This window comes from Sus scrofa, chromosome X, assembly GCF_054392235.1.
Source record: "Sus scrofa isolate SSC_HxYL_T2T_F1_AM1 chromosome X, Sscrofa_HxYL_maternal_Yorkshire_Landrace_v2.0, whole genome shotgun sequence".
Classification (NCBI taxonomy): domain Eukaryota; kingdom Metazoa; phylum Chordata; class Mammalia; order Artiodactyla; family Suidae; genus Sus; species Sus scrofa.
Genome location: NC_139401.1, coordinates 101,757,652 through 101,782,625, shown reverse-complemented (window position 1 = coordinate 101,782,625; position 24,974 = coordinate 101,757,652). Strand labels below are relative to the sequence as shown.

The 24,974-nt window shown below is 37.4% G+C and overlaps 2 protein-coding genes across 17 annotated transcripts in view; one reads left to right on the top strand and one right to left on the bottom strand.

Annotated features, from left to right (window-relative positions):
- Positions 1–24,974, top strand: part of DCX (doublecortin) — a 327,175-nt gene that overhangs the window by 83,450 nt on the left and 218,751 nt on the right. The gene's annotated exons all lie outside the window — the stretch shown is intronic.
- SERTM2 (serine rich and transmembrane domain containing 2) lies at positions 12,401–23,374 on the bottom strand. The gene is given in 3 exon segments (NM_001354500.1): positions 12,401–17,178; positions 22,917–23,013; positions 23,170–23,374. A coding segment is annotated over 1 exon segment (273 nt). The 5' UTR covers positions 16,392–17,178; positions 22,917–23,013; positions 23,170–23,374; the 3' UTR covers positions 12,401–16,118.

Sequence of the window (24,974 nt, the reverse complement as noted above, 5' to 3'; positions counted from 1 at the left end):
CCCAGGGCATATAGAAGTTTCTAGGCTAGGGGTCTCATAGGAGCTACAGCTGCCAGCCTACACCACAGAACCACAGTAATGCCAGATCTGAACCACATCTGTGACCTATATTGAAGCTCATGGCTATGCCAGATCCTTAACCCACTGGGCAGGGCCAGGGATCAAACCCGCATCCTCTTGGATACTAGTCAGGTTCGTTACCACTGAGCCACAACAGGAACTCCCCATCCTAGTCACTTCTTCACCCAATTAAATACCCTGATCCCAAGCCCATTTGCCTTGTCACAGTTTCATAGTTTACTACTCTTTGTCCAATTCAGTCCATAAGTGTTCAACTCTAACTGCTTCTTTGGGTCTTCGTTTTTTCCATTAGGACTCCCATGTACATGTTAAAAAAAAAAAGTAAAACTTGAATGTTTTTCTTCTGTTAGGCTGTTTTGCATCAGTTTAATTCTTAGGCCCAGCTGGAGACTCTAAGAGGACAAATTTTTCCTTCCCTACAGATGATAGTGTTCAGACCCACCGTAGTAGCTGTGGAGGTGGTAAGAAGTGGTGGATTCTGGACATGTTTGGAAAGTCCAGCCAACTTTGGGTTGCATGTGGAGTGAGCAAGTAATCAAGAATACAGTATCTCTAATGTCTTTGACATGGTGCTGCCATTAGTAAGATGAGGAAAGCCTTTGTGAATGCCTTATGCTTCTTCATTAAATCTTAACTACTTATCCAGATGACACACATATGCTACTTGAGGCTAAAGATGGAGCCTTGTCAAGTTTTCCTTCCACTATGCTTATTAGAGAATTATATACCCAGGACATACTAAAGTGAATATTTCTGATTGATTCTGCTAAATAAGTTGAAAAAATTGTTTTTGATGCTAGGCCAACAGGCAGTTCCTAATTAGGGTGCCTCTATTCTATTCCTTTCCCCACCCTCTTGAGACTTAAGTAAAAGAAATGCAGAACATTTTGAAAATCTACATTTTTCTTCAGGAGATAAATTGACCTGCTTACTGAGGTAGTCATTCTAGGCACAGTGGCTAGATGCTTTAACAGGATCTGAAAGAATTCAGATAGTTGCATTCATTTGAATCCAGAGTTAAAAAAAAATTATTTTGTGTATTTTGCTCCTGGAGAAAAGGAGGCAGATCAGTAACCACCAGAGAATTATAGCTAAACTGTAGATTAGATACAAATCTGTTAGTTGCATTCTCATGCTAAACTATTTAAGTGCCCAGGTAAGGAAGGTCTTATCCTGTGATTTAAATCTGGATTTTTTTTTTTTTTTACTTCTCGTAAATTTGCAAATGCAACATGAAGACCATTTCTCCCCTTATTCTATCATGATACTCCTATTAGCTACAGTGTTATATAGAAATATAAGGGAACAGTAATGCTCTCTTAGTAATGGAATTTACATATGAAAAGCAAGTGATGCATATTCAGTTGCCCCTGTTTCAGAATTTCATCATTATCATGTTAGTCATTACTGTGTAACTGCTTTGTTTTGATTGACTGTATACGTGAATCCAGTATAAATGAGTGTGGCTATCATGAAAATTTTCTTTCCATTAAATTCTAAAGATAGTCCCCAGTATGTTAAAATTTTGCTTTTAAAAAACTTCATATTGTTCTTTAATTATCATATATATTTGAATGGAGGCAAGAGTCTTATTATCTACATTTTCATTTTTTTCTCCCTTCAAAATGATGCTACAGTGCTGAGTTTGTGACATCACCACTATTCCCAAAACAACCAATTCTGATAGTAATAGCAAATATACAGTTTAATAAATGATCAAGCAAAATGAAAACCTAAGAATAAATGGAAGCACTCAAACCTAAATTCCTACTAGCTAATGAAAGAGATCACAAAGTGCTGCTAAGAGCATATGCTAGAAGAAAACATTAGTTTTATTCCAAAATTATTATGTTTATCTGTTTTCCTCATGTAAAGTAAAACCCCACTAATTTGGGCTCTACTAAATCAGAAATTTTCAGAATTCAACATGTGAAGAATACTGAGGAAAAGGTTTGATAAGTAAATGGATATATATAAAGAACAATATTAGTATCATATTCAGGCTATGTAAGTAAATAACCTGTTTACTAAAAGCAACCTCCCAACTATTAATCTGGCCTAGACTCTTTTTCAGTAATGACAAAGAAAATGTCCACAGTATCTATAGTCTTTCATATATTTCAGTACCCAGTTAGGAGTAAACAGCATCTGGTTGGAACAGAGTACGTGGGCCAGGTCATGGAATTAGATTTTTCCACTGAGCAAATTCAGCTATAGGCACCAAAGGAAATGCAGTGTGAGTCACAATACGATATTTAGCTGTGTAGTCAGTCATTCAGTATTGTTGAACTTACTACTATGTGCCAGTTTCTGTGCTAGTCATTAAGGATGTAAAGATAAATATCTTCCCTCGAAAGACTCACATATATGCAAATGAATGAATTGTATCTCTGTTTCTTTACATACCTGGCAATCTTTGATTGGATGCCAGAGATTATGAAATTTGCCTTGACAGGTGCTGGATATACTTGTATTCCTATAAATATTTGTGAATTTTGTTCTTAGATGCAGCTAAGTTACGTGGAAACAATTTGAACCTTTCAGGTCTCATTTTTATGGTTAGCTGAGTCCAGTGAAGAGCTCAGTTTAGGGCTAATTTTTCCCACCACTGAAGCCAGACCTTCCTAGGTACCCTACCCAATGTCTTGTGAATTATGAGTTTTCCCAGTCTGACTGGTGGAAATAGGTACTATTTCTGGCTCTCTGTGTCAGGTACCATTCCTTTTGATCTGATCCTTTCTTATTGTTCTTTCCCTGGCCTCAGGTAGATTTTTCACACATGCACACTGGTAGTTACACTGCTGAATACTTGAGATGAAATCTCTGCAAGTCTCTGGAGTTCTGTTTCTGTCTCATTAACTCTAGCTGCATTGGTCTCCCCAGACTTTAGGCTCCATAACATCAACAGAGAGAATCCACTGGCCTTTACCTGAAGACCTCCTCCCTATGCCATGGCCTGGAAGAGCTCTTTTAGCTAGGGCAATCATAGGGGTCACCTCATTTGTTTCTCATATCTACAAATTATAGTGTCCTTTATTGCCTTTGTTAAACAGTGTCTTTAAAGCCATTGTTTCATGTACTTAACTTTTAAAATTATTTACATGTATAATTTTATTCATCATTCATAATGGACATTTTCAAACATAAAAAAATCAAAAGCATTGTACAGTGTACAATTGTATGTATACCCACCTCCTAGATTCTACAATTAACAGTTTATAATATTTGTATTATCATATATCTATTTATTCATACCTTTACTCACCCATCAAACATAATAATTTTAATGCATTTCAAAATAAATTGAAAATATCAATATAATTCACTCTAAACCCTTCAGCATGCATATGATTAATTAGAACATAACATTCAGAATTTTGACAAATTAATAATCTGTGTAATGCTAACCTCCATCAAGTCATAAAACATAGTTATCACCACAGGAAGTTTCTTCCTGACTTTTCCAGTCAGTCTCCACTCTCATCTCTCTAAAGGAAACCACAGTTTAGATTTTTTCACTACAGATAAGTTTTGCTTTTTCTGGAATAGCACTACTAAATAGAAATGTAATGTGAATTAAAAATTGAGCCACATGTGTAATTTAAAATTTTACATTAGCCATTTACAAAAAGTGAAAAGAGGTGATTAATTTAAATAATATATTTTATTTAATATGTCCACAATATTATCATTTTCACCATGTAATCAGTATAAAATTATGAATGAGATATTTTACTTTTTTTCATAGTATGCCTTTGAAATCTAGTGTGCAATTTATACTTATCGTAAATCTTAATTTGGACTAATCCTATATCAGGTGCTTAGTAGCTATTTGTAGTTAGTAGTTACCATATTGGACATATGTATACATACATATATGTAGTTACCATATTGGACAGTGTAGTTCTAGCATTTAATATGTGATCACAAAATAAGTTCCCTTTGTCTTAAGACTTTTTTACTCAGCATGATATTTTCAAAATTTTAAGATCAGTTCATGCATTGTTTTAATAAAAACAAAATTAAAACTAAAACAAAATGGAAATAAATGCTCAACAAGAGTAATATAGAGGATGAGGGGAAATAAATTGCCCATAATTCTACGTTTCAGTCCTTGTATTATGAAAGGGAAGACTAGATATGCTGATGAACTTTATCCTTTACTCTAAATATCTTAAAATATCTTAATATTTTAAGGTTAATAGCTAAAAGAATAGAAGTAGAATACCTAATTTCCAAATCAGTAGATGAAATAAAAGGGAATTTTTTAAAAAATTAAGCAACTGAATGAAACATAGGAAAGGAGAAAAAAGCAAACAAAAACTAAGAGAAATAACAAAATAAGATGATAGTAATAAGTTCAAATATATTGGTAATCCCAGTGACTGTAAATGGGCTGAACATACCAATTAAAACTTACAGATTTAATTTTTGTCAAATTTTATAACTTGTTATTCAAAGTTTTAGAATTGTGTAAAAGCTTTTTTTTTAATTAAAGTGTAGTTGATTTACAGTGTTGTGCCAATTTCTACTGTATAGCAGTGTGACTCCATCATACATACATATATGAACACATTCTTTTTTAATGTTATCTTCCATCATGGCCTATCCCAGGAGATTGGATATAGTTCCCTGTGCCATACAGTAGGACCTCATTTGCTTATCCATTCTAAATGTAATGGTTTATATCTACTAACCCCAAACTCCCAGTCCATCCTACTCCCTCCTCTCTCCCCCTTGGGAACCACAAGTCTCTTCTCTATGTGAATTTGTTTCTGTTTTATAGATAGGTTCATGTGTGCCATATTTTACATTCCACATATAAGTGATATTATATGGTATTTGTCCTCTTTCCGACTTACTTCACTTAGTGTGAGAATCTCTAGTTGTATCCATGTTGCTGCAAATGGCATTATTTCATTTTTTTCTGTCTGAGTAGTAATCTACTATATATATGTACCACATATTCTTAATCCATTCATCTGTGGATGGACATTTAGGTTGTTTCCATGTCTTGGCTGTTGTGAATAGTGCTGCTTAAGCTGCTATAAACAAGGGGTTCATGTATCTTTTTGAATTATAAAAACATACAGATAATAAATTCAATAAAAATGCTAAATCCAACTAATATTGTACTTCTAAGATACATATCTAAAATATAAATATGATGTGTAATAGTGTTCTGCAATGCATGCTTCTAAACTTAGTATAACTATAGTTTCAGATTTTCCATGAAAAAAAATCTGAACTAAGATTAGAAGCATGCATTTCAAAATAATATTATGTATCATCGTATATACATATATATGTAGTGAAACAAATTAAATCATATATTGTAATGATAAATACCAAGTTGCGAACGGTAATGTTGAATGCTGGTTCCTTATATATCACCGACACAACTTGAGTTTATTTACTTATCATGAAAAGGGAAAAAAGCACCTCCCCAAACCTTTGGCAATATCATTTGGTATTGAGATCAGAGAGCTGAAGGTGGCCAGAATTTATTGAGAATTGGGAGTTCCCCTTGTGGCTTAGTGGTAACGAACCCAACTAGTATCCATGAGGATGTGAGTTTGATACCTGGTCTCATTCATTGGGTTAAAGATCCGGCATTGCTGTGAGCTTTGGTACAGGTCACAGACCTGGCTGGAAACTGGCATTGCTGTGGCTGTGGCTTAGGCCAGCAGTTGTAGCTCTGATTTGACCTCTAGCCTGGGAACTTCCAATATGCAAAAAAAAAAAAAAAAAAAAAAAAGAAAGAAAAATATTGAGAATTGGAAGTTTGGTTAACTTTCAATTTATGTGGGGACTTATTTAGAATTGGATGGGGTAATGATATAGTGATCCAGAATTGGTGGAAACAGCAATTGCAGGATTTTGAAGAGAGGTATTCAGTCTTAGGGCACAAACATTAACATTTTCCATTGAAAAGCTGAAGAATCTTTCAGGAAGTTCCTATAATGAACAGTCAAGCCATTCACTTGGATAAGAATCTACTGGAAGAGTAGTCATATTAACATAGAGAATAAGGTATATATGATGGAGGGTAGGTAATTTCAGTCCTTGGTGTCCAAACTGATAGTAGGGGTTGATGGTTTTAGTAGTTTACTCTAGGGCAGAGGAATAGAATCAAGGAGAAATACACAGGGGCTTCAACTCTGCCTATAATGTTTTATTTCTCTTAAAAAAAATTCTAAAGCTAGGAGTTCCCGCTGTGGCACAGTGGGTTAAAGGGTCTGGTGTTACCACAGCTACAGCTCAGATTCAATCCCTGGCCAGAACTTCCATATGCCACAGATGCAGCCATGAAAAAGAAAATCTGAAGCTAATATATGGGAAAATGTTAAGCTTGGTAATAGATTTATAGGTAAAATGATTTACCTTTCCTAATATTTCTTTTCACTTTTCTGTAGGCTTAAAATATTTAATAATTTTTTTTAAATAGCACTGTTGCTTTATAAGCAATGACTGATTCTTTGTCTCCATTTTTTTCAGATGCCAGGTAGACCTCGGTTTTTCTAATTCACTATCACAGATGGTCCAGTTAAATTACAATTGAGGTGACTGATGTTTCATTACATGCTAGTCATAGTTTCCAGGTTATCTCCCTTGTCAACTTCATAGAATATGGTCACTTCCCATGTCTTGTCAACCAAAATTTTACAGACCACCTCTCAGTTTATATCGATTTCAAGTTGTATTGATTTTTTTTCTATAGAGGGGGCATCTTTTACTCATCTTTTTCATGGATTAAAGAATTCTTTGCCTAGTGTTCTAGGTATTAAGATGTATGTATGTGTGTGTATATATATGTATGTATGTATACATATATATATATATTCTCCACTACCCTCCACACACATGTATATACATAAATACATACACAGAGATCATATATTATATATATATATATTTATATACATACACATATAGAACCTTAGAATTAGAAGCTCCCCAGGTCACCTTCCTAGCCAATATATGGATTACTTTTATAGCATTACATAGGCAGTAGATCATAATGGTAGCATATGGGTTCTGGAGTCAGTTAACTTTGTTTTAGAATCCCAGTTCTGTGTCACTTATTAGCTGTGTAACTTTGGGCAAGTTATTTAACCTTTCTAAGCCTCAATATTGTAGGTAAAATGAGGATAATAGTAACACCTACTTTGTAGGATTTTAAGTTTAAATAAGAATACATGTAGATATACACACTACTGTATAAAATAGATGATTTATTAAGAATCTGCTGTATGGCTCAGGGAAATCTACCCAATAATTGGTAATAACCTATCTGGGAAAAAATGAAAATATATATATATATGTGTGTGTGTGTGTGCGTGTGTGTGTGGTGTGTAACCAATTTAAAAAAAAGAATACATATAGAATATTAAGTATAGAGCTTAACACATAAGTCTTCAAAATATGCTAGTGATTATTATTATCATTATCTCTGATAGATATGGTTATCAGCCCCTGCTTGAATTGTTTCAACAGTATTCTACTGTATGAGAAAACCTGCTCTATTTGGGAGAATCTCTGTTAGTAGAAACACAAGGTGTCAAAGTTATTTTCCTATAAACCCTACTCTCTTTAAATGCTATTTGTTGATCTGAGTTCTGTCTTTTCAAAGTACACAGATTAAGTCTCTACCACTTCAGTGTGGAAATTCTTCAAAAGTTAGAAATCGGTGTTTCTTATTCCCCAGAACATTCTCTAGCCACAAGTCAGAACTCTAGGGTATAAACCATGTTAGAATAAACTAGCAGATTTCAACATCACCTACAAATATGTATTAGATTGGTGAATAAGTATTGGATACTCCATTTGTTTGAAATGTTAAACTTTGAAGGGTTTGATTTAGATGTGAAAATTAGTGGGTCTCCAGGCATCTGATGAGTTACAGTATCTAAGGTTTGGGGTAAGGGAAAGCCTTATACTTCTGTTTACCTTTGGATCCAAGTTCCTGTTTTTACCAACTTTACCATCTTTGCTCTATGTTTTGCCCTCTGTGAAGTCTCTTTGTTGCACCATGCCATCATGCAAGCCACCATCACAGTCCCTTTATTTACCAAAGTACTGATATATCCAGACTACATGGGTTGTCTAGAACATTAACTACTGCTTTTCTCCAAAGTTCTTCTGAGAGAAAAATCTTCACTGGTTATGTCTTCTGCTTAGCCTCTAGCCTCCTTCCATGTGGCTAGGTCCTCTGTCTACTTTTTATTCCTTACCTTCCATCTGTAGTTCATACCCAGCAACCCTTCAAATATATGTTAACTTCTTATGATACAGTTTATCCATCTTTTGCTTGCTTCCAGCCTAGCTATAATCTGAGGATTTCCACAATTAAAATGGACTATGGGTATTTTGCCATTTTTCTTCCTAAGAGAAATTCTGTCCCCAGCTAGATCTTACCCTAACACTTTATATCTTCATGCTACACAGTCATGAAATAAATAGTCTATGTTGATGATGAAAGATATGTGGCATGTATGCCTCCATTACCCTCTTCACCATAAAAGACATTGTTAATCAATCACAGCATGCTCTACTAAAAAAGGGCTCAAAAATCTTTCTTTTCCATGGCTGTAGCTCCTACCAGAGAGCCCTTTCTGTTAAGGTCCCAGAGTCCATCAGGTAGCCCCTTCTGTGGTCTCATCAGCTAGGAGGCCCCTCCGTGATTCTATGACCAAAGAGGGTCCCTGCTTCTGGGTTCTGTTAATATTACCTCTTCCCATTGTTTCTCAAGCCCTAGGATTAGTGGTAGTTTTCTGCTTCTGCTAATCTCAAGGTTGTTTCACTGACCCCATTGGTCTTCTATTACATGCATAATCAGTTCCTTTTTTAAAATTTCCTCTATTTGAAATAGCTAGGGTGCTTTTTTTTCCTTTTTTTTTTTGCCACTCTCATGGACCCACACCACAGCTGTAACCAGAGCCACAGTGGTGACAATGCTGGGTCCTTTAACTGCTAGGCCACCAGGGAACTCTGAAAATCTGTAGTATGTTTTATCTTTTCTATAGTAAAATCATATTCAGTAAACCTCAAATTGGATCTTTAAGCCATCCCAATATGCCAACTTATTTCTGTGCTGTATATTCTCTGTCTTCTCCAGATTCAATTTCACAAACCTTCTCCACCCTGCTTTTTGCTTTAAGAAACTGGCCTTTTTTTTTTTTTTAATAAACTGCATCACCTGACTAGCTTGCCCTCTGGCTTCCAGGTGGATTCAATATTCATCAGTAGACATGGTGCAGGAGAAAGTGGAGTATCTAATCTTCTAGCCTCCTAGGCTTTGCTTATTTACCTAGTCGTAGATTGTTAGTTTCTTTCTCAAGGCTGCAAGGGCATGCCAGGTTCCGAAAACAGTTCGCTCCCCTTCGCCTTTCAAACCTAAGAGTGGTTGTAGCTTCCTGCAGCTGAGTACTTTGTCATCTCCTTTGACTTCTAAACCCACCCACCCTTTAGTAAATAGTCCTTTCATTAAAGTTTCTTTACTCACCCTTTTTGAGAATGCTATCTGTTTCCTGCCAGGGACATGATGAGTACAGTCATATACCTGTGATTGACAGCCCACCCCTGTTCATTGCAAACTCTCAGGACCCTATTTGTACTGACCAACACTGTTGCATTAGTTCCTGGCTTCAAACTATTGGTTCTATTTTCCTCTTATTTATGGTCCTGCTCCTAACCTTTGTACTCAGTGTTTGTTTTTTGGTCTCCTCAGGTTGGAGTCTTCCCTCTCCAGAGGACTTTGTTTCTGACTCACTCTTCTCCTGTTACCAAGTATCTCCAGGCAATCTGCCTCAGTTTGAGGATCCTTAAGCCTAATCTTCTTTCCCAACCTGCTTGGCAAGTGACTAGCCTTCCAAAAACAGGGAGAAACATATTTGGGCAGATTCTATGTTACATTATTGTCATTCTTTCTTCAGTCTACAACCCCTCCCTGGACAGTTGCATCCACTAACGCCTCTTAAATTTCTGTTTCCAGCCCTAAGCTCCCTTGTGAGTTCCAGATCTGTATATTCAACTGCCTCTTCAGCATATGCACTTGGATGTCTCAAAGGGACATCAAGTTAAACATGTCCAAAACGAAATTCATCTCCCCCTTGATCTGATTTTCCTCCAGTGATTTTTGTCTCAGTGGATGGAGCCACTAGACCCTAGTAACTCATTCTAGAGCCTTCCTTCTTACTTACCCCACTTATCCAAGTCATCAGGTAATGCTAATTTTATCTACTAAATCTACCACTCGATGGGATGGTGCTAAGTCTAAGGTAAGTCATCTTTCTCCTGAACAACTGCCATAGCCTGGTCTCCCTGCATCCACTCTTGCCCCTCTTCAGTCCATCCTCCACACTGCTGCCAGAGTTCTCCTCTTCTCTGTGCTTAAGATAAAGTTAAGGATCCACAATATTGCCCACAAGGCCCTGCATGTTCTTGTCCTTGTCAACCTTTCCAGCATTCTGGAGACTTCTCTTCACTCACTGTGCTTCTTTAAGTGTGCCAAGTTTATTTGACCTCAGAATCTTTGCACGTGCTGTTCTGTCTATGGAATGCTTGCTCTGTTCTCTCCTTTTATGCATCCATTAGATTTTAGCTTAGACATCATCTCAGTGAAATCTTCCTTGACACTCTAGGCCAGGTAGTCAGCATCCCCTCCACTTTATGTACCCAAGTACCCTATACTTCTCTTTTGTAATGCAGTATTCTTGCAATTATATGATCAGAGATATCCATCCCAGTAGGTTATAACTTTCACCAGGGCATAGTGTCCTGTTTTCACTGCTAGCATATACAGTATGTGCTGAATAAATATTAAATGCATGCATGCATGAATGAATTTAGGTACTTATCGTCTTTGCCAGATTGTAAACTTTATGATTGCAAACTTTAGGTCCCCACAAAGTCTAGCTCAGTACTCTATGTAATCTCTGTCTTATTCTCCACCATGTGTGTATGATCTAATCAATAAATACTTATGAAAAATGAATTGAAATTCTTTGAGTTACTCAAGTTATTCTTCAAAACCTCCTCATCTGTATTTATTATGTGCATTTCCTTTTCCTACTCTATGTGTATTTCACATTTTTTGTCTCCTCTTTCTACAGGTACAGCAATTCATTTTTTGTGTGGCTAGAGGAAGCTTCTCTAGGCAGTAATTCTCTTTTAATGCCATTGTAATTATTAAAGAGCACAAATGATATAGCTGTGTACACTTAGAACACTGTACAATTTTAAATAAGAACACTATTTTTACATAAGAGGAGGTGTTCTCATTTCTAGGAGGGGAAAGATCATAATCCTATATATGAAGAACTGGCATCGACTGTGAATATTAAGTCAAATTATCAGAGGATTGGGATTTGCATTGTGGGTTGATAATCCATCCATATTTCTGCCTCTTTTCTTCCATGTAGATTAAAGCTGTAGGATCTGCCTTTGTGTAAACTTCCCTATAGTGTGTTAAATGTGTGTTGCCATAGCTAAAGAAATGATTTTAAGAGATAGCATAATTCTGCTTATTTGTTCTGAATTTGGGCACAGGGAGTTAATCACCTATGGAACTCAGTAATTTTTGCAGAACTTGGGGTGTTATGGAATGGATAGCTTTGGAATATCTATTCAGTGCTCAGAAAGCAAAGCACTTTTTGAGATGAGTACTAAACTAGGAGTCCAAAGACTGGCAGTGTGCTCTTGACTTGGCCTCTGTATAACCATGAATGTCTCACCAATCTCTCTGTGCTAACGTCCTCTTTTGTAAAACAGACTTCATAATACCTCCATTCATTACTCACAGGGTTGCTGTGAGGGTCACATGAAGAAAGTACAAAGTGGGAAATAAAAATATCCCACAAGTTGGGGAATGTTGAAAGATATTGGGGAATTCCCATAGTGGCTCAGTGGTAATGAACCTTAGCATCCATGAGGACGTGGGTTCGATCCCTGGCCTCACTCAGTGGGTTAAGGATCTGGCATTGCCGTGAGCTGTGGTGTAGGTTGCAGACACAGCTCAAATCTTGAGTTGCTGTGGCTGTGGCCTAGGCCAGCAGCTACAACTCAGATTCAGCCCCTAGCCTGGGCATTTCCATATGCCGATGGTGCAGCCCTAAAAATACAAAAAGAAAGGTATCGGTACTTTAGATACCTTATCTTGCTCTCACCTCAGATCACTTTCATTGGCAACTGGTAGTCATTACCTGTTTTTCACATCTTACTACTAAAGAAACAAACACACCAATAAGGTTACAAATGGGGAGAAAATAAAATTTGGGTAATCAGGGAATAAGAAGGAATAATGACACCTCAAAATTATAAATCCCACAAATTTGTAATCATTACAATTTATATTGAAATTAAGAGACTAATGCTCTTTATATTTTTCAGAGAATAGATATTTGATACCAGCAAACCAAACCAAACCAAACAGAATTTATTTCCCAGGGATCAAAAATGACATGCTATATATATATGTATGTGTGACTGGGTCACCTCTCTGTACAGTAGAAAACAGACAGAACACTGTAAACCAGCTATAATGGAAAAAAATCATTTTAAAAAATGACATGCTAAATATTAATTCAAATATTATATTTCTGTTTATACGATCTATTTCAAATATTAATGATTTTATACAAAAGAAATCCAATGTTTTCTTCCACATAATTCTTCATTTTGTTGGAAAAAAAAAGGAGCTTCCTTTGTACAAATGCGGGTGAATAAGATGTATTATTAAATATAACCAGTTAGTTGCATTAAATGGACCCCTCTTACCTACTTAGTAAGTTTGATGGGGTCTGTAGTGGTCAAACTGAGCTATGAGTCCAAAGCTTCAGATTTGGCATAGATGGAAATGTTAGGCTGGATGAACCCGTCTTTACTTGATTAACCTTTAATATTTCCTGCCTAATACATAATACATAACACAAAAGTCTTTTACAATAAACCTTGTTTTATACAACCCATGATCCTGAAATGTATGCCAAGTACATTTTTAGAAATTAAGTTATTTTAAACATATTAGGAGAATTTACTATTTAAAGAATTCATGTGGTGAGTATTTGGTTGAATTATATGAAATTGCTGATATTTTGGCATTTTTTACCTACAGAAATGGCAATTTCATGTGATTCAGTGTAATAGAAAGTGAAGACGCAGTCTTTTACTTTAAAAGAAAGTACATCTAGGAAGTTCCCTTGTGGTGCAGTGGGTTAAGGATCTGGCACTGCCGCAGCTGTGGCGCGGGTCCCAATTGCGTAGGTTCAATCCCTGGCACAGGAATTTCCACATGCCACAGGTGTGGCCAAAAGAAAATACATTTATGTATAAATAACCTACATGTTTATATACATTTTAGGCTAACATGCAATTTTTTGGAGAGTAGGAGTGAGGGAGGGAATTGTCAAGTCAGCATTTTGGATAGGTGGATAAGTTCAAATTATGCCCATTGATTGCTCTAGCTGCCTCTTTGAGCAGTAATATGTGTTAATTAATACATTGGGGGATATAATAAATTTAATATAAATGTAAAAGTTGTTTTCTTTATAGTAGGTTTGCTATGATGAAAACATTCAGTTTATTTTCCTGAAGATTAAATACCATGTGAGTCACCATAATGACACATCTGCTTACATGCATCTCCATTTATGTTATCACTGGAAATTGTGAGGGGTTATGCTGCTATTTTAGTGCAATCTGTGCTGTGTATTTTGGTTAATGCTCAGTGAAGGTCCAGATCCCATGGGGTAATTGTGATGAAAGAGAGTCGTTGTTTTCCAGGTGAGTAACCTAATCATACATTAGGAATCTTCATCCAAGTCAGTTATTAAAGAGCAGTTTTAAACTCCTGAAATCTGGGTTGGGGACGTCAGGTGGGCAAGGAATAGATTCACAGTCTGTCTCTTCATCAGATTCAGCAACAAGGCAGTGGGTATCTTGCTATTCACTGTTGTTCAAAGTGTAATCAGTTCCTTCATTTATCCAGCCACTGACTTCTTAACTGTACAGTTCATTCAAATACTGTGAGCACAAAAAGCAAAGCCCGGAGTGAGGGGAGATGTGTGTCCTGAAGAAGTTCTGGGTTAGCAGCCTTTGATGAAGTTCATGTGTGACTGCCAAGAACTGACATTTTAAAGGGTACATGGAGTTGGGGTGTTGAATAAAGACATAACTTAAACCACTAAATGTAATAATATGAATCACTTTGCATGCTGGAAAATACAATGCCGAAAGGATAGGCACATACCCTCTCCGAGTCTTAGCCTACCTGCTGATGCTGATCTCTTCTGAATGGTGCAGAATGCAGTTGCCATCTCTTACGGTGCGCTATTGTAACAGGTGTGCCAGAGTCAGCCTTGCTAAGTTTAGCTCTGCATGTGGGGATTTCACACTTTTCAGCCCCTTGGAGAGGGGAGTCTTGGCAAATGACTGTGTATAAAAGTAGAACGCACTTGGGAATTTCACCTCCATCCTAGATTTAGACCAGAGTAAAGGGGCCAATCTAAATTGGTAACAAACTAGAGAGATCTGCATGTCTGGTAGAGATTTCATTAACCTAATATCCATTCCACTTCTCTCTCACTGCCACTGCACTTCTTGAGGGAACACCTGGTTGAAACTTGATGACCACTTTTTAGGTGCAAGAGAGAACTAATTTCTTAAGCAGGCAGAATTTAACATAGGTGTTAGTTCTTTGGTGGCAAGAGTATGACTAGCCTTTTAATTTCTAATTTGTAAACAGTAATCATTTTCTTTGGTTCCCTTTTGGAATGTTAATATTTAAAGAATCCAATTTTTCCTCCACTACTCTCATACTAGGGCTACCTATGAGAATGGAATTTTTAAAATATATTTCTCTTATAGGTAATAAGTGAAACACTTCATCTTTTGGCAGGGAGCAGGGAGAGAGGGGCATTTTCTGGAAAAGACAAATGTGACATCTGAGGACATTGATCTCAATAAAGATTTGTTGGAGGGTGTTGTTTAGTCCTTTTCTCCTCTGTCTCTTTGGGTTTTTTTACACTCTAAAAGGAGTCTAGTGATGACTAAATAGCTCTCAGATCATTTTTCAGAAAGAAAAACCTGGCACCCAGAGGCTCGAATGTTTTGTCCAAAGCCACAATCATTCAACGACAGAATACCAAGATTATTTCATTTCTGCTTTAAAGTGCAGTTGAGTCTTCTTTGCCAAGGCCGTCTTTAAACAAAGCTTATATTTGAGTGCCATTCAATCCTGGAACATGATGAAGAGGGAGAAAAAGGCAAAGAGGCTGCATGTATAATATAAGGTTCATTGTTACCAGTACATTTTGACTTAATTTTCCCTTGGTTTGGGTGGAGCTCATTGTTCCAGATTTTTGTAATACATCTGCCATTATCTGGGTTTTTAAAAGTCCAGTAATAGTAATAACACAGGTATAGAATGCACATTTTCCTTCTCTAGATGAATTTGTTGACTAGAAACTTCTTTACACTGAAGCAGTTTCTTTCAAAATTCTTCTTTCATTTGGGACAGACCTGATGGCCATAGATGATAAAATCACTGCTCCTTTGGGAAAGGGCTCGTGGTCCCTTTCATTAATCTCTGACATTATTTAGCTTCACTTTACACAGAGGTGATTCTTCAGGGTCCAAATGCTAAATTAAAACTTGTTCCTGTCTTGGGGTACCCTCTTTGAATAATCAGCCCTTTTGAAGGCAAATTCTCCTTGTTCTTGGAGCTTCCAGGGATCCTGTGTTTTTTACAACAGCTGCATATGAATTTCTGTGGTCTGAGGTTTGCTCAAATTCCAGGCACTCTTTGGTTACTATGGAAACCTGCCCTCCCAACCAGCTGCCATTTTCTATATTCCTGGCAAAGATATCCCACAAGCAGAATCAAGATAAAGAATAACACAAAGAGAACATAACCAACTTGTTAAATGAGCAACTTGTTGATTCCTACATGGGAAGCTACGTGCAACACAGTCAGCTTTCCTGAACATCAACATTCAAGGGTTCACTGAGATCCATTAAAATACACTTTCATCCTAACTTTAAGGAGTGGGGATTCGACTCTGCATCTCTACATCTGTGAACTGAGGAACACTTTCTGTGCTCTCAGAGGTGATGGGTGAGATGACATGTTTGAGCCGGAGGAGCATCGTGAAGAGCAGGATGAGGAGAATGGCCAGGAGGCTCAGGAATAAGCCCACATACATATATAGGTTGGAATACTTATCTGAAGTAGTGTCAACCTCAGTTGCCAGGGTGGGGAAATGGGCCCGCCCAGTGAGATTTCCATGGTACTTGAAATGCACCTCCGTCATCACTCAAGACTTGAGTTGGTCCCTGTTTCTATTTGATTGCTATTGCCCTTGAGGCATTCCACAGTCACTTAGACTGTCTCTGAATATGATGGAGGTGTTCTAACAATGTCATACGGAGCAGTCACAACCAGAGCCAAGTCAGTAGTGCACAAGTAAGAAAATGGTGATGTTCTAATTTGGCAATTGCCACACCCTCTCTGTCCTCCAGCACACTGTGTCCTTCCCAAATAATTTTTTTTATCAGAACTTTTTAATCGTTTTTTAAAAATGTAAATAAAATATTTTCTTTTCCCCAGTCCTACTCATATACTGATTAAAATATGGTGAAACTGCTTTATAATACTGGTATGTAGATAAGAATGTCTCAGAGTATTAAATTGGACTTTTACTGTCTTCGTAGAGGGTGGAAGGGCTCTATTTTATCTATAGCTCATTTAATGTGTGCATTAATTATATGAATCTAATTGGGCTCTTCTGTGAGGAGACTTTCTAAAAGCTTTTGTTTATTTCAGGCTCAGCATATCTGAGTTTTTACCCTTCTTGTCTTTCTGAATCTCCCGTAAGGATGGAGCTTGCAGGGTTTCTTCCCAGCTGCCACAGCTTGAGGGTTGGAAGTCTAGAGGATGTGACTTTTCTACAGTTTTGTTGACATCCCTCACTGTAGGCTGGAGGGAACGTGTTGTCAGACCTGGTAATTCTCAGATGGAGTAGGTCTCAGAGATGCTGACAGCAGCAGGTGTAGGCTCAGAAGATTTGACTCTTAAAATTCCTCAACAGATTTATTTTCCTGAAAATCAAAAACAAAAAATTTGGGTATCTAAGAAAAACAGATGGCAATTTCTTTTGAAATAAAAATTAACTGATATATTGCAGAATGGTTTGCTCTGGGAAAATTAGTTTGAAAATGGTATGCCCGATTTTCATCACTTTGAATGCTTTTTTTTTTCCCCCGTAAGTGATAAATACCTGTTACAAGGTTAAAAAAAAAATTCAGTTCACAAAACTGCAGCTAATAACTAGGCTAGATTAGAACACTGTTTTCCAAACTAACTGGTCATAAAATTTACCAGAGGTACTTATTAAAATACAGACCCTGGGCCCCAATCTAGACATTTGTGAATCATAATCTTCACAGTAGGGACCTTGTTACCACTCTAGAGAGTCAGATTTTATTGGTCTGTGGTGGGGTCCAGGGCCTGTTATTTTTAAAAAGCTCCCCAAATGACCCTAAAGTGCAGCCAGGACTGAGAACCACTGCTAGTTTAACCAGGAAAGCCTAACACTGAAATAAAGACCTAAATCTAAGGATTTGTTTTTTTTTTTTTTTTTTTCAAACCCAGATCCCAGTGCCACGGGTCACTTTAACAGATCATGGAATTTTCAGGAATACAGGCTTCCTCCAATTTTCTTTTTGTGTTCTATCTCTCTCATTTAGGTCTGTGGGGTGAGAATATACTCCCCCTCACTCAGAAGTAATTGAAAGAGTATATTTGTTGTGAGCAAATAACTGCATATTTCATTATTGGTAAAGACAGAATCTTGGCTTCATTGGCAAAACATTCCAGGATGTAAATAGGGTCAACTATTTGCTGTTGAAGGCTTCCAAAATGATTTAGCTTGTTTTTTTGAACATGAATTTTGAATATGGGTGACTAAAATAAACAATATAAGCTACCATCACCTGTCAAACTTCTATGTGTTAATAGTGGCAGAGAGCTGACAATGTAGCCTAGTTCTGTCGCTTGTTAACACGCCCAAGGAGAGTTAATAGAAATAGCTCCAACGATCACATTACTCTTCTATAATCTTGAATTTTGCCAGCCTGGGAGCACTTCAGCTTAAAGTTTATATTCCCTAGCTCATGGCACTATACTTTCTGTAATCTGTATGATTCTTAGCCTACCTACCTCTGCCTTTGCCACCCATGCAGAGCCAACTGGTTCCTAAGAAACAAGCAAAGAGACAGGGCTATCTTTCGACTTTCTTTGGAGCTACGGTCTAGGAAATGTTTTTGCAGTACTTAAAGGTACATCTGTTTTGATTTCTGATTAACAAACAAGTGGAAAAGATAATCACAGTAGGTTTACTTTTGTTCCCTATGAATACCAGCCCCCAAAGCAATGATTCACCTGAGTGGCTTGTTACAAATGCAGATTTCAAGGTCGGCTCTTGGGAGCTCCTTCTCCCCCGACAACTCAGCTCTTGGCCTTGCTTGTGCTCCCAAGTCCAGTTTTTCTCAAGGGTGTGATGCATGGACCTTCTACATCATTTAAAATGTAGATTCCTAGGCCCTTCCACAGGCTGAATGTACTCTCCTAGCTTGGCTCAAAGCCCAGGAATATGTATTCTAAGCACAAGATTTTCAGGTGATTCTTTGCATATTGAGCTTTGATTAAGTATTAGTTTTTCTATCTAGATAACCCAGGTAAAGAACATAGCTAATCTGTCTTATTAGTTGTTTGGGGACCCCACTTTAAAAAACTATTTAAAAGAGTGCTATAGGTTGAATTATGTCCCCCCCCAAAAAATATATGTTGAAATCTTAACACCCAGTACCTGTAAATGTAATCTTATTTGGAAAAGGGGTCTTTGCAGATGTAATCAAGTTAAAATGAGGTCATTAAGTTGGCCCTAATCCAGTATGACTGGTGTCCTTATGAGAAGGGGGAAGACAGAGGCAGAGATTGGAGTGAGGCATCTACAAACCAAGGGGTGCTGAGCACTGCCAATAAACACCAGAAGCTAGAAGAGCCAAGGAAGGATTTTACCCTGTAGATTGCAAAGGGAGCATGGCCCTGCTGAAGGCTGGATTTCAGACTTCCAGCCTCCAGACCTAAGAGAATACATTTCTGTTGTTCTAAGCTACCCAGTTTGTGGTACTTTGTTTATGGCAGCCCTAGGAAACGAATGCATAGAGTAATCACCCTGGGTCCCTAGTGTTTTGGAACCTTTGGGGCAATGTTTCTCAAGGAAGCCCTTGCCTCAGAATCACCTGGAAGATTTGTATTACACATGCAGATTTCTGGGCTTTTCCCCTTGCTCCCTAGATCAGAATCTCTTGGGATAGGACCCTGAAATCTACATTTGTGACAAGCTTACCCAACTAGAGTTTCTAAGTACACTCTGCAAGGAATGGTTCCCAGTCTCTTCTGCCCTCAAGATCACTTATTAAACTTCTAGAAAATATCTATACCTGAGTTCTTCTTTCCGAAGTTCTGATTCAGTAGGTTTGTGTGGGACACGAACAGCAGTAGTGCCTAAAGCCCCACAGGTGATTTTTATATGCAGCCAGGGCTGGAAGCACCGCTCTACCGAGGAACAGAATGCTTGAGATACAGGTCTCTGACAGTCCAGGGCAGCCCAAACGGACGCATTACTTTTTCACCTGGCCTCCAAGAGACAGGTAGGAGGAAAATAAACACTCCCTGCTAGTGCAATCCAAGTGGGGAAAGCCTTGACAATATTAGGGTGTATTTTAGTCTCCTGTGGACCTCCAAACGCATGGATTTGGATCAGTCATACTCCTTGGTTTGGCACATTGTCATCACCTGTGTATCCAGGGTATCTTATTTATTTACTAACACCCATGGACAAACACCTGTGAACAAGCACCTACCAACTTTAGGATTGAGAATAATTAATAATTACATGACATCTACCTATGCTCCTCCCTATCTCATCCTGCTCCCCAGAAATTATCAATATTCTGAATTCTGCTAAGCATTACCTTGCTTTTATTTACACACATAACACCCTTATTCTGAACACTATGTTGTTTAGTTTTATTTGGAAATTTATGGGAAAAAAGCATCAAGCTATAGGTCATATTTTTTATTTGCTCCTTTACCTTCCATTACTATATAATTCATTCATAACTACTCTTATAGGATGAAAAACGAATAAATATTTGGTAGCCCACGTATTGCCTTTGAGGATCTTTGTTGCCTTTGGACTATTCCATTCTCGACTTAGCTTGGCATTCAAGACTGTCAATGCCCTGGTCCTGGCTGAGTTTAATTTCTTCCACCATCCTCCTTTCCAATCAAGCTGTAATGCTAACATCACATACTTCCCTACCTCCGTGTTTTTGTTTGATCAATTTCTTTCATCTTCGCACATCCTGCTTGGGGAAATTCTACCACTCTTCATAGTTCAGCTCATGAAACTGACCTTGATTTCCCATCAAATTCCTGATTCCCACAGGCTTTGTATCTCTCCTGGAGAAGTTACATTCCCTAATCTTTGAAGTATCTATTGCTGTGTTTTCCCCAAAATTGTAATTTATAAACCCTCTGAGAATCTTTTTCAACCTTCTATCCTGTATTCAGTGCTTGCAGTACCTGCTCAATAATTGTTGAATAAATGCCTGGGTATGACTGAAGAAGTGCATTTAGCACTGACAACTGGAGAGAAGCACAGTGTTATCTTTGTTCTGATAGCTAGATCACTTTCAGAAACTCCCTTGTATTTTTATTACCCTCCCCCTCTCCCCATGTCTTATTGTGCAAAGGACACTAAATTCCTGCTTATAATCTGGAATTAAGGAATAATCACTTTTTAGAAACTTGCTTTTGAATTCCCATTTCAGCTACATGATTTTAAAGGAAAACTACATGGAATGGGGTTTACAGCCTTAAGTTTTAGAAAGTTCATATGTGTCTACAGATGCTTTTTGGTAACAGTTGATAATACTGCCTCCAGCACAGGTGACCCTGAATCTTCCTTAGGTCTAAATACTTATTGAAAATTTATTAGAATTCTGTGAAGCTTAGAGAAGCTGGACAGAGAACAGTGATCTCATGTACAGTTTTCAGTTTCTTTAAACATTTCATTTGAGCATTTGGAAAACTAATCATATATTTCTTAAAATCTCTATAGCCTGCAGAATACCAAATGTTCTGGTCATTTCAGATAGGTCTATCGATTTAACTCCTTAAATCCATTAAGGACTTTGAAATGAGTAAACAAAAAGTTAGGTATTGGAGGGTCCTCTTTGTTACTCTATTCCTGTATCTGTGACAACTGTCTTATAAAAGCTTTCCAAACAGAATTTATTGCCATAGCTTTCTCTGCTAACTAATTAATGAATTGCACAGATAATGATTGCACCATTAAAAACTCTGGACCATATGGAAGGGAAAATAACCATACAATTTCAAAAGAAATCAAAATTCTATTAATTCTAAAGAATCTGGTTTTTATGGAAAGACCTTTATAGGATTTAAGTATCCTTCAGTCTTCTCTGGAAAGCAAAGTTCATAAAGTGAAAATCAGTCTGTAGTCTTTGTAAAAGTGACGGAAAGCTGTTGAGGAATAAGGAGGAGAGTGAGGGATAGGAAAAAGGGTAAAGATTTAGGAAAAGAAAGGAAGGAAGATGGAGGGAAGAGAAGATGAGGGAAGGAAGGAAATGTGAGAAGCAAGGTGATGAGCAATGTGGGCAGTGGCTAAGAGGTAGAGGTGAAGACAGAGAGGTAGGAAAACACTGAAAAAGAGAGGAAGAAAGGAAAGAGTGAGGAAAATTTGAGGGAAGTGAAAATGGCCATGGTCTAACATTAGCCTGAGCATCCGCTTTCCTTCAATTCTAATGTAAATCAAAACACCTACAAGCAAGCCATGTGAATGGGCCTCTGATTTTTCTGATTGCATGTTTTATCATTAACTTCATAAATAAAACTCTTGGTTAAAAAAAAATCTGTATTTTTGGTATGAACATTGAAATGCCAAGTCTTTGGTAATGTTCAATATCAGCATACTACATGTATAATTTCACAGAAGCAAAATAACACACACGCCCAGATCATGAATTTTGCTCCTTAAAATGAGAAAGGAATGTAGAGCTTTCTCCATCCATCAACCCTGAGAGGGGTTCCTAGGGTGAAACGTGTGTTTAGTAAGAGAAGCAAAGTTCTGTGTGAACTTGCAAAATCAGATTGACAGTTTATTCAGCAAAGCTCTGAGTGCCAACCAAGTACCAGACACTCTGCCAGGTGCTGAGGAGATAGAGATAAATGTAACCTGATTCTTGTTTTGGTCCTCAAGGAGCTCCCCAAAGTAGTTACATTTGCTTTTTCTTTAACATGATAAAGTTCTGAAAACAATTCACTGATAATTCTACACTTTTCGGAGTGACACCTGCCTACATAATTTCAGAGATGAAATCCCATGACATAGTTAAGGAAAATGATCAGTGAAACAATTCAGAGGAGACAGTCAAAACTATCAATTGCAGCTGCCTTCAGGAGTTTACTCATTCTCTTTGTATTTATCTGCCCAGTGTAGGTGGGGAGAAAAGTAAGGGGAAGTGGGAGCTGTTAGAGTATCTAGTTCTATAGCACCCTGTGAAAAAACAATTCCAGTAGCAAGTGCTTCTTCAATGGCTGAAGCCATTAAGTAATACGCTTCTCAAGTGGGAGTTGCTTTATCTTCTGCGGCAGATGGTGCCTATTTGTCACACCTGCCGATAAATAAAATAATACCACTCATTTCACTGTAAATAACATCATAATATTTCCAAATCTCTCTTACCTTTCCTGGCTCACAGGATGCACGGGGTTGGCCATTTAAATACCCCTTTTGAAGCTTGCACCGACAGGCAACTTGTTCAAGAACATCTCTGGAATATCTGGAAGATAGAATGAAAGCCTTGTTTTTCCAGAGAAGCAAGACTATATTCATGCAAAGTATGCTTTCTCTTTCATCTTCCTAAAGAGTCAGACTTTTCCAGCGCAAAATCGAAAAGCACCCTCTATTAGTTATTAAAATGCCAGTTGCCACTTACAGCTTCAGATTGCAGTTTCAGATGCCTGCTCCTTATATACTCCAAAGAGCCAAGAGAAGTGTCCGTTTGGATGTGTATCTACCGTCTGGAACACTTGAATGGAAGCAGCCTGAATAGTTAAGTCTCCAGTTCCTCTTTCTCACAGGCAACAGTTGAGAGTGTGCGGGAAAGGTAGTGATTCAGCTCGGCTTTGCTTTAGCGGTGTGGAGTGTGCAGCCAGAGAGGGAGGAGATAAGAGAGAAGCTGAGAAGCAAAGTTTGTATAAGCCTTCCACTTTAACCCCTTCAAGGCTTCTTCATGAATCTGAAGGATTAGGGTAGGCTCCCAGTTTTTGTAAAAGCCTCTTAATTTGACATTTAAGATCTCCTGTTCAATTCAAGAGGTTTTTTTAATCCTAGGTTTTATAGTAATATACACTTAGAATTGAAACCAAACATACCGGAATGTAGAGGTGTTTAAATAATTTCATCTTTATGACCAGAATGTGTGCATATGTATGTTCCCAGGTTTGAGAAACTTTTTTTTTTAAGGCACCAACTGAATACTTTCATTTTGAATTTTTTGTGGAGATTTAACATCAGTCTTGGAATCTAGGTCTGTATTTCTGGTTGGGGAGGGGTCTAAGCTTTAAGTATAATATCGTTAAAGAAGGTATATCTATCCAGGTTACATGTTCCATGATAAATGATTCATCCCAACTGTAGTTTAAATGCCCTTACTGTGTTTTGTATATTGTGGCAAGAAGGAGATGAAGAGTTTTGGATTGCCTACTCTGTGTCAAGCATTTAATGTAGAGAATTTCATTTAATCCTCACAACAACCCTGGGATTTGGATATTATTGTCCTCATTTTACAAATAAGGAAACAAAGGCTCAGAGATAAAGTAAATCATGTAGTTTATTAAGCTTGTAGCCAGTATTTGAAAAAAAAAAAAAGGCAGTGTGATCTCAAAGTCTCTGCTCTCTTCTCTGTTGCAGTCATTCTTAACGTTTTGTGGGTCTTGGATTCCTTTGAGAATTTAATGAAAGCTATGGACCGTCCTCTTCATCAGAAATAGGCATCTAGTTTCTGTGTTCCATGGCTTCTAGGTTAAAAACAGCTGAATGTCCTCATGTTACTTTTCCAATATTATAACATCATTGGTGCATTGTTTGTCCAAAAACTCATGGTCACAATTTTTATTGTGGAATTAATAATAATAGTAGTATATAATATAATAGTGTAATAATAAGTGTTATACCAATCTTTATGAAATTACTGCAGTGCTTTTTCCTTTATCACCAAATTCTCCTTAACAAGTCTTGCATTCTTTTTTTTACAAAATTTTTTGCCCCACTCGTAGCATACGCAAGTTCCCAGGCCAGGGATCAAACCCAAGCCACAGCAGTTACAACACCAAATCCTTAACCACTAGGCCACCAGGGAACTCCACAAGTCTTGAATCTTTTATCTTTTCATTTCCCTCATTCTAGTGGGTACAATGGATTGAGGCTTTCCTTGAAATTGTTAATATCTCACCAGCATAGTCTAATACCTTGTGGAGTATGCTGGGATTTCTCAAACTGGAGTAATATGCTCAAGATTCATGAAACTACAGGGTAAAGATAGTACATTTTTCTAGAGGATCAATTTTACTTGAAATTTCAGATAGGGAGAACATAGGCAATTTGAGTGATAATTTTTAACATAGTTTATATGACAGTAAACACATATTGTAGAATAAAATGCAAATTGTGTACGTACTTTGACAATCAACCATGAGACTTCAGAGAAATGTCGCACTTGTGGTGGTGCCTCTTTGGGCT